This window comes from Nomia melanderi, chromosome 7 (assembly GCF_051020985.1).
Source record: "Nomia melanderi isolate GNS246 chromosome 7, iyNomMela1, whole genome shotgun sequence".
Lineage (NCBI taxonomy): Eukaryota > Metazoa > Arthropoda > Insecta > Hymenoptera > Halictidae > Nomia > Nomia melanderi.
Window position 1 is genome coordinate 18,993,248 of NC_135005.1, and position 16,796 is coordinate 19,010,043.

At 49.8% G+C, this 16,796-nt stretch overlaps 1 protein-coding gene across 7 annotated transcripts in view; it reads right to left on the minus strand.

Annotated features, from left to right (window-relative positions):
* shaker (potassium voltage-gated channel protein Shaker) overlaps window positions 1-16,796 on the minus strand; it is a 244,728-nt gene that overhangs the window by 213,499 nt on the left and 14,433 nt on the right. For 6 of the 7 annotated variants that reach the window (XM_076369394.1, XM_076369393.1, XM_076369395.1 and 3 more), the window contains one exon: window positions 14,280-15,524. In XM_076369394.1, coding sequence (XP_076225509.1) covers window positions 14,280-14,449 — 170 coding nt within the window. In that variant the 5' untranslated portion in view covers window positions 14,450-15,524. Of the gene's footprint in view, window positions 1-14,279; window positions 15,525-15,779; window positions 15,964-16,796 lie in introns of those variants that run through there. The other variant, XM_076369397.1, reaches the window with a different exon arrangement.

Consider the following 16,796-nt stretch of genomic DNA (forward strand, 5'->3'; position numbering starts at 1 on the left):
ATGTCGCGGGAGTCTAGATATCCGGTAAAACTGCTCGCCAGAATTGAAAGAAACGATGTCTTGAATGATGCAGACGTATCACCTATTCCCAGATGAATATCTCGAGAAACATGCTAATCGTCTAGACGCTAGATTCTTTGCGCTCAGGCCATTAGTCTTCTCCTGTTTTCCTAAGAAAGTTGAAAGTTGTTGTTTGAATCTTGGAAATCGACATTCCGCGAATCTGTGTACTGTCGAAAAAGATGAAAATCGGCAGTAGAATAATTGAAAGCGATCCATCAGAGGCAAAGGAGCGCAGCTGAAACTAGCCTCGCGTCGCTGATTCGAGTGGAAAACGCGTAACGAGAGAACACTAGAGACACTCGAAAGCTTCGAGCGCGGTAGTACACGTGGACCGAGATGTGGCAATTAGTCGGCGTTAGAGAGCAGAAACCCGACGATCGAAAATCCCCCCGCGATTGATCGGTGCCGCGCGATCGCGCGGACAATTACACGGTCGCGATTACACCGAGGATCATTATATAGGCATTCTCGATCGTCGATCGGAACAGTCAAGCCGACAAAGGAACCGCTCGAGCGGCATTTCGATTCGATTTTCTTCCTTTTTCACTCGCCTCGCGCACAGTACTGGAACACCGTAGCCGAGCAGACCAGAGATTGATGTAAAATTAGAGAAACGGGATCGCCGTGAAATATTCAACGTCCTCGCGAGAGCGTCATGCTCTCGAATTAGTATCCCGGCTCCGCCGGTCGAAAGTCGATCCGACGATCGATCGGCTGCGGACTCGAGCTTAAAGCGACAACATCCGATTAAGATGTTTCCAAGCCAAGAACCGAGATATTTCGAAGCTTAATTCGGTTAATTACGCCAGTTTACGTTAAAGTATCCGACAGTCGAATTCGAACCGGGGGCGATCGTTTCACGAACGATGCACCAATGAAATACTTTACAGTCGGACAAGGGAATGCCCGATTAAACCGTCGACAATTCACTGGAAATAACTCGTTCGAAGGTGAATATTCGGTCGCAGGACGTCCCGCGTGCACACGGTTGTTTTCGAGAGCTCGACTTCCCGGCCGATAACTATCGATCGATTATGAACCGTTCCCGGACGATGGGAGTCTTCCGCGGGACCGAAAGGTAATTAGCTTCGGCGTCGAAACCGCGCGATCGCGGACAGAGGCTCCACGGGATCTCGTATTTCCGTTCCCGCGGCCGATATTAATGCGCCGTGGCGAATGTCAACGTTATCGGGAGAGAAAAAAATGGTCGACGGCCTGGAAAATATTTCACGCGCGATTTATTTGCAAAGCGGAACACACGTTCGGCCATCCAATCGCGGCGACGCGACGCTCGAATGTAAATCGAGCCGCGCGACTAGCGAATATCGTCCGATTGATTTTATCCGTGACTGGCAAACACTCGACCGGTTACTGCCACCCGAGATAGATTTTATAGAATTGCGACTTCGAGTGGAACACAGTTTTCTGGCTTCGACGGGGGAACGGGGGAGGAGGTGTTTCCTGATACTTGTTGGCGCCGGGAAGGACGTATCCGGAGATTATTACTTTTTCTCTTTTTCTTCGGACATAATAATTTCCAAGGATACTTCTCCCTGCGCGGAATAACATTTCCGGAAGTAGGTCTTACCGAATGTTTTCCTGGTTTGCAAATAAGATAAGGGAGGGCGGTGGGGGACATTAAGCTCGTTCTTCCGACCGATCCTATTTCTACAACGATAGCATGCCTTCGTTCGAGATTCATGCTCTCTCTTTTCCTGAGTTTTCCTTAATCTGTTGGTCAGCCGAGTTTTCTATCGTGGAGGTCCCCAGTGGGATATTCGGGATGGGTATTTCAACCGTTTCCTCGGTGAACAGAGTGAAAACCCTGTAAGACGGTCGAGTATCTTTCGCCGATAGACGCTGTACGTTCGTGTTTCTCGCGTATCGCTCGTTGAATCGCGTATCGGAAGAATTTTTTGCCAGGCAACCACGCATCGCGGTTGAATTTCCCTCCCTCTCGAGCATCCTCCGCCTACTGTGGCGTCTACCGATACGATACCTCCCGCCAGCCGACCAGCGCCGTTCGACGCCTCCTGTCACGCGATTCAAATATAACCGTGGACATTTTCGTCACTTCGTAATATCAACGACGGTGTCTCCTCCGTTTCCGCTTTTGTCGCCACCCGTGCTCCCTTTCTTTCCCGCGCTTTCAAAGGGTAATGTACAATGGTTTAGCGGTGAATAAATGAAGGTAGCTTCTCGCGCCAACGAGAGCACTGTTCGCGTTTGTTTCCAACGGTATAAACGACGATATTGATGCACCGCTACTGGCGCACGCTACAAATGCTTCGAGCCAAAATAAATCGGGAAAAAACGGTCCAACTTTCACACGTAGTATAGACCAGGTAGACTAGACCAATTCGATTATACACTCGTCGATAGCAATGCGTCGGTTTAAACATTTCCCGAGATTTCTTTGTCATTTTTTTTTTTTTTCACACCAGTGGCCAGCTGGGTGATGTTTTTTGGCGGTGTCGAACCGGAATTAATCCTAACCTCACCGCGACGGTGAGGTTGGCTGGTATAGCGTTCGCTCTTTCTATCGTATGAATCGGAAACGAATCTTAAAACCGAAGAAACTGAACTAATTGCAAGGTTATCAAAAAATAAACGGTCGGTGCAATCTCGCCTAACGATAGAAAGAATGTGACGGAGAAGAATCTGGAAGTTCTGTGACACCGAATCGCGAACAATGGACGCAAGAGTACGATCCACTTGTTCCTCGAGCATGCGTAGCTTTCCACAACGTTTATCTTTCGATTCGACATTGTCCTTAGACAATTACCTACCATTAAACACACAATTTCCACCGAAATTAAAGAGCACAACACACTTCCCGCTGCCTCGTGCACCTCCATGACGGCCTACCGGTCACGTGACGCGCATTCTAGGGGGAGGGCCGCGTCACGTGACACGAAATCGAACCGCGAAACTCTCGAACCATTTAAATTTCCTTGCCGCCGTTGGGTCACATGACCAGGGAAGCAATATGGCCGCGCGAGTGAAATTGAAGATTCTGCCTCGTCCAAAGCGACCAGCCGAGAAACTGAAAAGAACGGAACGTTCGTCTACAGGTAAATGCAAAGTAGATCTTTATTGGAATGCGCGCACAAAAGAATAAGATTGTTGGAGGAAATAATGTTACCATTACCGCAAACTGAGTCAAGGAGTTTTATCAATCAGCTCGGAAAGTCTATCCTCGTAAATATTCGCCAGAGATTGAACAGTTTCCTGGCTGGAATTTCCGAAATTCTTTGCGCATAGTTAGATTTATGCTGGCCACTTGGCCCAGCGTTCCCGTGGGACGACCTTGTACATGGGCGCGAGATATCCGGAACCATTTGGCACGCGAAAGTAGAAAACGATGAAATCAATGCTGGCTCGGTCTCTTCCGTTGTCATTTATTTCCCTTAACGCCGATATATCGGGCGTGTTCGATCAAATTGACCGCGAGCCATTGATTCTTACTCCCTCCAAAGGCTCGCCGCCACCTACATACGTAGCGTGGCCGAGGAACGATGCCGAAGATAATATCGATAGGTCTCGTCTAGACGATCTAAAATCCGCCATTGTGGCTAATCTTTGTTTCAGGTGTTACCGTCGCGTTCGAGACAAGACATTCAATGTTTCGACTGAACTTGAAGGAAATTTCAAATTTCTTCGCACTTCTCTGCGCTAGAAAATATTGCGAATCCTAGCACGTCGATTGTTATTCGTTTCAATTTGTCGGGACTTGAAGAGACGAGGCATTAAACGTGAAAAAGGACGCTCAAGTTCAAAGGAAGAGGGATTAGTATCGAGCGAGATACGAAGCGGACACATGTTGTCTCGGAAGAAGAACCGGAGCGCCCGCATCCGTTTAAAAGAGCTCCCATTTTTAAAACGGTTGTTAGCAGCGAGGATAAAAGCGAGCCGAGAACGGCACGGTTCTCGAGATGATCTTCGGATTCAAAGACGCTTCGCTAAGGAACAAAAGACGGGAACAGACGGTTTCACGATTTTCTTGTTGCTCTTCTCGAGCATCTTCGAGGAAGTTCCTCTTTTTCCGAGCCAGTACCGATTTCAGCGTTAGCCGATACCGTTGTCGTTTGGATGATTCTTCAACGGCAATCTCGAACAAGTTGAACATTCTCCGAGATACAACCTCGAAACCTCTTGCTCCGTAGATCCTCGAAAGGCAAACGCTTACCGAAGAACAAGAACACGTAAACCTAAAAACGTTCGAAACGAAAGCGGAGTCTACGGCAACGGTAATATTTCCCGGTCACACGATAAAGGAAACTTCGCAGCCGGTATTAGGATAAGCGAATTCTGTGCCCATCTGCGCGAAACATTCGGGGGAAAATATTCGAGAGAACTTCCGTGTATCTTCCCTCTTAAACGAACAATAGCTTCTCCGAGCTGGGAAACGTTCCCCGCAAGAAGGTCCGTAAAAATATCCGGGTTGCGTGCGATGGACACATGTTTCTCCAGGCCAATGGGAAAACGGAGGAAAAACGTAGCAGGATAAACGAGCCGGAAAGAAAACTCGCTTGGGAGGGTTTATTATTACCGTCCCTAGAAACTGCCAAGACGAGAATGCTCGGGATAAGGGACTCCGATTTTTTCGGTGTCTTAAAAATTCGAAAAATCGGACGAAGCCCAGCGATCTCTTCTCAGCCGGAAATGCTTCCTCGCGCGGAAGGCGCGCGGACCAGTTCCTTCCGGCGGCCCTGTAACCAACTGTGCGAGTTCAAGTCGGTAGGCTCGAAACCGCGGTCTCGCGTCTGGCGATCTCCCAACTCGGTCCCGCTAACCGCACGAGGATCACTCGGGATAATAGAAAGAGAAATTGATAACCGAGCATCTGGAGCAAGAGGAGCGCTTCCCCGTGCGCGAGTCCTCTTGCCGGGAAACATTTTTATGAAGCGATTTAATCATTCTTCCCGGCGAGAGAAACCTCTCGCCCAGAAATTTCCGGTTTTATCATTATTGCTCTTCTTACTGTTCTTCTTATCGCCGAATTACACGTCCCCGAGCCAATGAATGTCTCGACAACTTTCGATATTAACTTTCCTACATTTATTTTCTTTCGCCTCTTAGCGCGTAACTAACTGCCCAATCTCTATCGCACGAACACTCGACAGTTTCCCTAGAGTTCGAAAAGCAATATGGAATCGTTCGCGCGACCTAATTGGAGGCCGAATAACGCGAGAAAGTTCAGATTGGCGTATGACATACGGCCGGAAGCAATTGACCACGAACTCGAAAAATGGCCGGCAGTATCGGAGTATCGGAGAGTCCGGGAGCAGAGCGAATTACCGTCGACGGAGTGTCAGCGTGGCCGGCCAATCGCGATACCAGGAACGAACGAGCTGCGCTCGCCCGTAATCGCAAGGCAGCCGAATTAATTCGGCTAATTTCAGACGGATTTATGAGGGACAGGCAAACGCAACCCCGATGCCCCGCTACAACCGGTAACGAATCACCGAATCGCTAACGAATGGCCCACTGAGGAACCACCATAGAATCCGTAATCTTGGACACTTCGGAACGCGCTTCTAACAAATTTTACAAATATTTCACTCCTGCGTTCTTTCTTGCGCGGCAATTGAACAAAGCTGCCTGGAATCGAAAGGTTTGTTGCTGCTCCCGGGTCGATTTGTGCTTTGAAAATCAAATGAAACGTCCCTGTAGATTTACTTGCTTCTCCGCAACGTTCTCTTCGAGTCTACTCGACTCTGGAAAATATGTCGAATATTTCGGATACCCGGCACGCCTCGAGCACCCTTCCGTGTCTATATCGCATAAATACTTCAGATGCCTAATACATCGGCCACGTGCATTTCCACCGAAAGAACATGTGTCTTATCGATCGTGACGAAGGCACACTGCCGTTACACCAGGAAATACGAACGCCCTGCGAGCGAATTCTGGAAGTAACGTATCTCTTCGGTTAACGTGCTTCTGATTCTGTTCGCGAGCCGCGCAACCGTACAGCGGATCAGGCCTTCGGGCGAGGACCGATTTGCAAATGGATTATTAATCGATCCTCGTCTTCTGAATTCGATTATCTTCGAATTTCGAAGGTTAACACCGACGGTAAATAATCAATGATAATTCGTATTAGAGTTTACCGGTAGTAAGAGCACGAGTTACAGCCGATGAGGGACATCGAGTACCATAAACTCGAGGAACAAGCGACTCTCCAGTGTTCTCCTGCCTGCAGCCCATTATACGCGGACCCTTAAACGTCAGATCGGTTCTAAAATCAGCCATCAAGCAGTTCGTACATCCCCCGGGAACATCGTACACATACATTTGGGTCAAACACCGTGTTCCGTTCGAGTGTACACCGACAGACGGCGGCGGTTAGTATACCAACGAACCGTCCAATTCCAACTGAATACGACCGACTAATACGCCAACTGTAAATGGCCCTTGTCTTAATTAACCTTCTGGTTAATAAAGTGCTCGAGAGGGCGTTGACGAGCTCTTCCGCGAAACATCTACAACTGCGGCAGCCTAGCCCCGAGCATCGAGATGAAAACGCAATCGTTCGAGTATCGAACGTACGACTGGTCTCCTAGAAATTCGAAATTCGCAATTCGACCTGGAAGACGGTGCTCCAGAAAAATCGCTCGCACTGGCATGGATCACTCTGACCTCGTTCCACGGAGCGAACCCTCCCGAAACGCAAACATTTGGCTGGCGTTCGCGAGAACGCGATACTTATGGGAAAACGGGGAAAAAAGGTTTGTTTCGCGCAGAAGTTGGAACGCGTCGCGAAACCGTCGCCCGCCTCGAGGAATAAAAAGTTTGAAATTTGAATAAACGGCGCTGCCCCCACGGGCGACCCAATATTTCGTATTACACGGCGCAATAAAAGGATACCTAGCCTGGAGACGCGGGCTAATAACGAATTCGAGTCAAGGCGAAACACAATGCGATATAGCGGCAATAAAAGAATCTTTTGGCTCGGAGGGACGTGTTGAATTCTAATCGTGGTGTCCTGGGACGGGGGAGGGGCCACGGATTCGGCTGGCACGCGCAATTCCATGCAGAATCCGGCCGCGGTACTGGCCACGATCGCGGAGGGAAACCACGCCAGGAAAGTTTCGGCCATACGTCACGTTCCTCGGACCACGTTGTCGTCGTTTCAAACGACGGGAATTGAATTTTCACCGCTCGTACGATGACAACCGATCGGACCGTTAATTCTTTGCTTCCGATGGGATCGTATCGTGGATCATATTTTTTCGAGGTTACATTCGCGGTTTCAGACAAGATTTAGTAACCGTACTATTCCGTTGCCACGGGAACATTCCGGGACGGCAGCTTTCTTAATGGAAATTCCAAAAAATAATATTACTTTATTGTATTCTGTAACTTTCTAAACTTGGATAAATCATCAGTTTTGTTGTTTCATTTGTCTAGAGTTGTCCTCGGTTCGGTTAGTTCACTGTGCAATTCCAGTTTGTTCCGAGTTATTCCCACTTCGTTACGAGTTTTACCTCGTCTCGTCGCGTGTTTCGCTTCATTTTGGCTCGTTCCACTCGAATCCATTCCGCTTCGTTCTTCGTATCGTCGTTTTATGTTCTGTTACGTTCCAGTCCGTTTCGCTTCGCGTCGTCCTGTTCGGCCGTTTTTCGTTTCGATTATCCGGGTAATCTCTTAAAATGTGCTCAAGTGCCGAATTCCGCGCGTCATTGCCGGCAGCCGAGCTCTCCGGAGGTCGTAAAAATTTGAATTTCGCTTCGAATGGCCACTTCGCGTCACGTTCACGGCTTATTATATCCTCGTAGGAGCAGGTAACACGTTGCCGGCCAATGATTTAGTGATCGAACAGTCGGCCTCGGACCAATTCCGCGCCGGAGAATCGGAAACTCTTTCCTAACCGGTCTTTAGCGTGTCGGATCCCTCGACCTAACGATTCTTTGGTTTTTCTGGCGAAAATTGCCAACAGAATTCAACAGTGAACCGGTACCGCAACCGGTCAAATGACCCGATAAAGGATTCAAAGAAACAAATGAATCACGCAGTCGACCTGACAAGAGGACCGGTAGTCCTTTATCTTCGAAAATACGACGACACTCGCCCTCCAGTTCCTCTGCTTCTCGTTCAGCCATTCAAACGCCTTTGTCGCAGCTGTGAAATCATTAAAACAGAGATATCCATCTACTATATACGTGCTAACCGTCGAGCATCAATACCCGCGTAATTAGTAACAGCACGTAATTAACAGGACCGAAAGAGCCTTTCGTTTTTTGTGTCACGAGTCTGCGTACAATATCCAACGCTGAACCCAATTCACAGAGAAGATTATCTCGTTTTTCGTTTCTCAAGAAGCGCAACGTCCCCTCTTCTCTGTGATCCTGCTGCTCGTAATTACGAATCACGCTTCGAGCAATAACGAATTATTCCAATGACCGTGTTAACGATACGATGAACAATGTGAAAAATGCAGTATGCTAGTTTGCCCGTCAATTATATTGTCAAGAATTTATTGAGATAGAAGAAAGGCAACATTAAACACAGCCCTTTCTCATCGAAAGCAATCTTCTGACACACACTGCACCAGAAAATACTGTGCCAAGTTTTCGAGATTCGCGAAACATTTGACCTTCCGAGCAAAAGAGGACTCGTGCACCCAGTAGTATATCCAAATAAATCCTTAGGTTGTCGGAGAAATGTTCTCGCGTTTACTCAATTTTATTGAAACGTTGACGTTTCAACATTATTCCATAGAATTTGTTATTTCCGAACCATAGATTCTTGTAAAATTGCTGGTGAATGGAAATCCAGTTAGACAGCTCCATATTATTTAGCCAATCAAATATTTCCAGTCGGATTAAATAAAATTCAGGTCACAGCGGATTGAAATATTGGGATTGACCAATCCGAAAGGGGTTGTTCCGCCGTTCAGGAGAAGAGTTCGAATTGTCCGAAGGAATCGATCCGCGGACGTGCATCGATATCGTATTGCCCCTGGTCAATCATTAATGGTCCCTCTTACGTTTCGTCGCGTCGCAACGCGAGGGCTCGAAGTATTGGACGGTTCCCGGTCGGTTTCGGCGAGAGCCAGCTTCTCAGAACGAATATTGGCTTTGCCCGGCGAATTTATAGTCCATGAAACGAATGGGATTCTGCATTGCAGAATAAACATTTTACTTTCTCATAAATACGCCGTCCGTCGTTCGAGAGCGGTCGTGAGACACGTTTGCGAACGTTCGCTGTACACGAACATTAGAAACGGCTGCAATGCCGACGATCTTTTCTCCTTTTAATACGATATCCGTGGGAAATGCTTTATAATCGAATCAGACTCGTAAATATCGTGTATTAGAAACTTGATGGTTTGCCGCATCACGATTCCTTCTATTCCGATCGATTTCCGTCGAAACTTTCAAGATCAAATACTAAAAGGGAATCTCATCGAATAACACAGTCGCGTCTCGCGGACACGCACCATTAGAACACCTCGTTCTCTCCTCTAAACGCGCTGCGACCACAAACTGGAAGAACATCGCCGGCACCGCAACTCTGGCTTCCTGGCTCCGGTTCAATCGATTCAATTATTAACCCTTTCGCTACTGGTAAGCCGGACGTACGTGGATCTGCCCGCTCCACGCACAGTTGTGTTCACGGATTAACGATATTAGCCCTGTAGTCGTAATCGTGTGTTTCCCTGGCATCAACAGTGGTATTACGTTGTAGACCAGAGCCGGATTAACACAGAGTAGCGGCTGATAAGAGTACAATATTTCTGCTCACTCTGACTGGAATCTATGTAATTTCGAGCTAAACCTTTCGACGATGCGTTGAAAAAGAGACGAGCGACGATCGAAAGAGCAATTCGAAGGGTCGATTAAACATTGATTCGATCACTGAACGACGACTATCGGCTACAGCTCGCGTAATTACGCGGAACTGCAAACCCAACGAGCGTCGAGCGTTCACGCGTCGTTTCGCGACCGAACGCGTCACGACAGCGAAGCGTGGAGAGACCTATCGTCTCCGTTCTCGAATACTTGGCTACTTTGGTAAACAAAATTGGCCAGCCGATATCGAATTCCGATAAGTCTCGGCTATAATTAATGAACGGCCCGAAACAACACGCGAAGATACGGAAAAAGCCGGCTGTCCCCCTCACCGGAGCCTGGCTGAGCTTTCGATTAAAAGAGGCCGGCCGCGATCAAATTAAATCGACGCGACGGCGACGCAAGTGTGTGTCGGCTGTTCAGCGCGGCCGATTTCTGCCGCGGCTAATCGAACGTAATGCGCGTTGCGTTAATGGATCGCGTTTCGTCTATTCAAGTAGACGGTGCTTTCCTTCGAGAGGAAACATCGACAAGAGCAGAATAATTATTCGTTTCGGCGAGCGACCTTGGTTCCTGTTCAATTGTGCTGGAAATCCTCGCAATCTTCGCGATTATACGATCACAGAGGTTGAAATTCTTCGTTTTTATTGGCAGCTTATAACTCGATCGCGAACGGCTCGCAATAATGTCCAATAAAACGCAGCGATGTCAACTTTTATCCGACGCGTTTCAGTGACGCGACAGTCCGTATTTATCAAAACAGACGGGAACACCGTTGCTCGATATTTACGGAAACGTTCGACCCGTCTATAATTCTACGCAATTATAGTTGGCTGTGTATCGTTATTCGCGCATGGGCGGGTTAACAATTTAATCCGCAGATAAACGCGATGGGGTTCGAATTAAAACTGGACCGAAGCCGAGCGAATTAATTCGTACCTAATAACGCGTCCTTCGAGTGAAATATTCCGGGTCTGCAGCAGAATTTCGTCTAATTCGATTGAATCTATCGACTCGGGGATTTTTCGAGCACGAGCTCTCGTATAATCGCGACGAAAGATCATTCGAACAACGGCATCCGTGAAAAGGAGATGTCGCTCGTAACGTTATCGCGAATTTACGTCTCTTTCGAATAGAGAGCGAAATCTAAGATGCGAGAGTTTGTTGGAAAACTCCATTTAAGCGTCTTCGATGCTTGCTCGCGTGTACAGGTTCGAGTAAAATTGACCAACGCTTCGCGGATCGTCCAACGATCTAACGATCCCTGCCAACAGAAGTCGCACTCTGCCAACAAAAGTTCTTTATTGTCCGGTGTACCCTGAAGGACGCTGTCGGAGAATATTCGATCATTTCTTTGAACCGTTCGTTCAAGGATTAACGGGGGAATGGAATTTCTGATCGAATATCGTTACGTCTCGAATTAATGCAGACGCGAAATCTTGAGGAAGAACGGCGGAGAGCACTCGATAATTACAAGTTCCTATAGTCGCCGCGCCGTGAATAATTATTCGTCGGGACAAAGGGGCGTGGAAAGTAAAAGGAATATCAGAAATTAGCTGCCCAGCGGAAAATCGAGGCTCGAATTTGCATAGGAAACGCGGCGTCGACTACGACTACGTGGAAATTCAAAAAGGAATGTCCTAGCCTCCGCCTAGGTCCGGACTCGGGCCCTAATGAGTTTACGGCAAGAATCGTCACCGGGGAGCTGCTAAATGAAACCTGTCGGGGCTCGTGTAGCGCGGGAACGGGGCTAAACGGCGAGCCAACTAACGACGACCGCCTTCCCGAGGAGAATATCGGTGAGCCTGTCCCCGCGAACCTCGTTTACTTCGCGCGATGCGCTTAATACGGTAATGTATCTTTTCTACTCTTGCTTGTCAGACTTTGCCGGTGGTCCAGTGCCGGTAAAGCTCGCGAGAAACTCTGGGAAAATCGTTCAACGAACCTGCCAACGGAAGGCGGATGGCAGAATCCATCTTTGGGGAATTGTCATTCGAGTATTCGATATAGTATAGTATAGATTCAGGGGAGCGTCTACACGCGAATAGTAGGATCTTCTTACTAAATAAGGTCCATCCGCGATTGAACGCGGTACGTGACTCCAATTGTTGGCCACGTCGGTGAACCTGTCCCTGGTGAATCGTATTCGAATCGGCTGATTAGAATTGCTTCCATTTCCAGATGGCGTACAATGAAATACAAGAAATTCTGAAAAGAAGCTGGATAAACATGAATTATTACAGGGAATAATTGGAAGAAACGAGCGAACGAGCCCTCCCGCCATGCTCACGGCGCAAGCCGTTCGTAACGGTGCACGCGTGCCGCGTGCCGCGTGGCAAAGCGAGAGCCGTCCTGTGTGTAGGATGACCTAATACTTATCAGAAAGCAAGTAGGTCTCGTGGAGGAGTTTGAATGGCGCAGGAGAGAAGCATTGTTAGCGGCGCGCTGCTATTTCTCCCCGCGTACCCCGTCTTGTTTGCTCTTGTCGCGACCTAAACCCTTCGACTCAGCCCTGAAACGAGGCGGTTTTTTAATCGCTCGGCCCGGGACGAGAGACCGAGCTACACAAAGGCAGCCGCGCAACGTAGCTACGCTTCTGTTCGCCGTGTACGCGCGCTGCACCCGTGGGCGAAAGTGCCGGAGCCTGCGTCGCATTGTTAGGCCGGTCAGAGAAAAACACACACACACACACACACACGTACACGGGCGAAACCGCGGTGGAAACGCGCTCGAGACGCGGCGAGAGCGAAACAAAGAGGCTGATGCTTGTTCGCGGAGTCTGTCCGCATCGACGCTGCCCCGAATCCGCCACTGGCCACCACGGATCGACCAGATTTGCGGAAACTTACAAGAAATCAACATTTCGACAAGTTGGAAATATAGTAAGAGTATTGTCAAGTTCTTCTAATCGAGTATTTCTCTGTTCGATCTATTTAGATCTATTCAGTTGGCAAAGTAAGCTGCAGAAAAACAAGAAACTTCCATTGCAAACTGTCAACATTGATCAGAGTCTCTGTAGACCGTCCGAGTTGGTTTATATTCGATAGACAGCGGGCCCATCAGCGGAGATTCCAAAGCCCGTATTTTCTTCTGCAAGGAAATGAAAACGAGGCACAAGATTATCGGTTCCTTTGGCTCGGAGGTTTATCCCGCGGCCGTCCCGGATCGTTAATCCGCTCGCGATAAATAATTCCGTGCGATTGACGCGGCAACCTCTCGATAAGATACACCCGCTTGAGAACACTTTTTCCACCCCCAGCCCTGAACCGAGCGTCGTCGCGTGAACGATGCTTCTCCCCGGCTCTCGAGTGCCCTTTACAACTCGTCCTCGATCCCGGCCCGATCTAATGAAACCGCGGAGAACCTCTTTGACTGGATAGAGGGAAGCCGGAGATATTGATATCGAGCGTTAAAAGAGGGAATTCATTTGATTACAGGCCGCACCGTAGCGTCGGCTCTGCGAATCGTCGCAGGAGAAGTGTACACACGGGACCAGCGGATTCTGCGACGCTATCAGAGACGCGAAGATCAGGCGCGATCTCTTCGATTCACCGGGCGTCGATGTTCACGCGATTACGAACGACGCTCGTGATTTCGTTGACGAGCTCGTTATATTAGCGAGCTTTTATCTGGATTATAGGCATCGGACGAACCGATCGCTCGAAACCAGTCAGACACCTGGCTTTCGTTAGTATCGTTTAACAGTTGGTATAGCTCAAAAGAATCGGCATACGTTGCCTTTCCCCGTTACTATGCGCGTACACGCGTATTCCAGGTAATCTAAGTAGACGTTTATCGAAAAGACGAGCAGCTGCGCAACGTTCATTAGAGGAAATGAAATTTCTTTCGACATCTCTTTAAAAGTGGCGATAGACCTTTCCGCTTAACTTGGTTACGACGGCATAGAAATATCCGCGATTGAACGTATTCTTCGTTCGTTCGCTTGAAAAGTGACGCGAGTGTACAGGCCAACCTGACATCGTTGCGGCTCTCGATGCTGTAATTGCGAATAGTTGATCGCGTTGCCGCGACAGACTGAACCAGTCCCCGTCGGAGACCGGGAAAAACGTCGATGCAGTGAAACGCCGAAATATTTCACCGCGGCGAATTCTCTGGACAAGGTTCTCCGTTAGCCTGTTCACCGGGTACGTAGGCGAGACAAATTTCATCGTTCTCCATTAAAGCCAGAAAGCGCAAGAAGAGAATGAAGATTGACGAGCAGAATCGCGACTGGCCATTTTGCCCAGCGAACAAGTCAACGGAGAGATTAACTTGAACCGTCGAAGTAGGAGCGAGGTCCAAGCTATAATCTACGAGGCTGGAGCCTCGTCGAAGCTCGGTAAACGGTAAAACCGTGGAGAACCGACAAACAGCTAAAACCAATGAAAATATCAGGAATGAAGCGGTAGGACTCACTGATTGAGCGTCCGATCGTTGCTGCCGGTAGTCGCAGATCCTTGAACACCTGAAGCGGCGGCAGCGGCGGACCCGGAGTCGTGATGCCGTCTCTCTTTGTGGACAATGCCCATCAATTTCATCCATGGATTGTTGGCCGCATGGGCGCCCATGCCGCCGCTTTGCCACATTGCGCTCGCCAGTCTCGATCCTTTCGCGGGAGCCCGTCCCGGGCTCCAACCGATGCTCTATCCCGGCCTTTAACACGCCTCCTCCGCGCAGCACTTTATCCCAGTTGTCACGCGGCGAGCGATCCTCCGGTGCCCCGGTGGTGTCCGCTGTGTCTGGCTGGTCCCGGGTGGTCTGGTCGCGTTCACCGGCGTCGGGCACGCGAGCCTCGATCGCGTCCGCGGCCGATTGCTGCTCGCCGTCCAGCAACGGCTCCTCCTTGGCCAGACTATCCGCTGCGGGTGTTGCGGGTGTTGCGGGTGTTGCGGGTGTTTCGGGTGTTGCGGCTGCTGCGACTGCGACCGCGACGATCGCGAGCTCCAGCCTCGCGGCGACCTCCCCACAGACACAGAACCGTTGTCGCGCACCGATCCCCGAAATGTCTTGGCCACGGTCGGCCAGGTTCCGGCAACCGTTACCAGCTGCGACGCAACAAGAACGACGACGATCGGTCAGAGCAGCGAGCAGACCACCGGCTAAGAGGCGATCATCCTCGAGAACGCGAGAGACACGCGGCCACGGCTGCACGAGATGCTGCCGGCGATCGGTGGCAGGGCTGCCTGGCCCTGCGTAGCTGCGAGGTGCCTCGATCGGCCCCGTAGGCTCCCTAGCCCGCCTCCCGAGCACCTCCACCATCTAAATCCTTAGTGTGGTTCACAAGGCTTTGCCGGCCCCGCAGCCCCTTCTCTGGCTTACACTTTTCAGAGACACACTGGCCAGACTCCTCTTTTTGGCGGTGCTTGATATGTGTGTAGATTCGCGTGGCTCTCTCCTCTCTCTCCTCTCTCTCCTCTGTCGCGGCTCGTTTCTCGCGGTTCAGCTTCGATCGATCCTCTTCGCCGCACGCCGGATCACGCCTCGCCGCCTCCTCCCGTCCGCCACCCCGCGCGACTTTTCTCCTCTTCTTCCACTTGCTGGCTCGCGGCTTCGACTCGTCCCCTCTTCTAACCTTCCTCCTGCCCCCCGCCGGGATACCCGCGTTTCTTCCCGACTCCGTGTCGTCGTCTCACGGAACTTTCGCTCTTCGCTCGGTCCGGCCTGGGAACAGAGAATTTTTCGTTACATCGGGTTTCGTTTGAATCGTGGGATCGAGATGGTGGTTCTCGGCGTTCTTTGCCAATGGCTTTGGGATCGATTACTCGCGGACTCGGTTCCATCATCCGCAAGATGGGACATTGCTTCGATACCGATTCATCTCCATAGACCTCTGTAGCGCGCAACGAAACGGCTATCGACACCTCGGAAAACGAGAAACCGAATTTCGATTCGTTCGGTTGCACTCCCAAGTCGTACTTAAGAGCTAACGGACCCGCGAGTTTCCAGTCCCCGTCGGAAATCGAACGTTCGTCGACGCTGTTTCATTGCCACGATCGAGTAGACTCCAAGGAGCACCGAGAACGCTAACGAGAAACGAAGGTTGCGGTTGCCAGGGTGACTTGAGGTGTTTCATCGCGAAGCCGGACACCGCGTCGACACCTTTCAATTGTTGCTCGTTATGGCATCGTATCGATTTGAAATTAGCAAGACGATCGCCAATCCAGGGGGCCACGGAGCCGAGCCGCAGTAAGGTTTCCGCACGCGAGGAATCTTAACACGGCGCAAACTCATTCTCGGCTTTAATCCAATCGCTGAACGCGCGCGAGGTTTTAACGGCGAATACGTAAAGGTGAAGGGAAACTAGGGAATCGACGACAATCGAGCCTCCCATTTAAACAATTCTTTCTCGAGCCGAACACTCCAAGGGACAATCTCGATACTCTGCGAGACATTCTGCTGCTCATACTATATAGTTTGCCAAAGTCATCAGTCCTGCCGTATTAACGATACGATTTCTTCGGAAGTAACGGACACGTGTACGTTCTTATCAGCTGTTACTTCGACCGAAAGGTTAGAGGCAATCAGACGGTAGAGCGAGAGAATACATTTGATCGATCAGCCTAGAGTCCTTGCCACGTAAGTCTACGCAATCGCGGAAGAATGTGCCCGATCATTAGAAATATGACGGTTACACTACTACACGTACGCCGACATAATGGCGTCTAACTTGGCTGGAACGATCCACGCCACTTACCTGGCCCACGAAAGTACGAATCGTCAGGGCAAAAGAAGGTTTCCTCCGAGTATCTGCCAAGTTTCATTAAGGACGCGTGATCCATTGGCAAAGTACTCGCGAAAAACGGACAGTTTTCAAAGAAATCTCGTATATTCCGTAGCTACCGCCTCGGCCGTAGCCGATTCTTCGCGAAACCTAGCGAACTTGAAGCGTTCTTCCAGTTTCAATCGCTGAAAGCACGCCGAAATACAAGACTT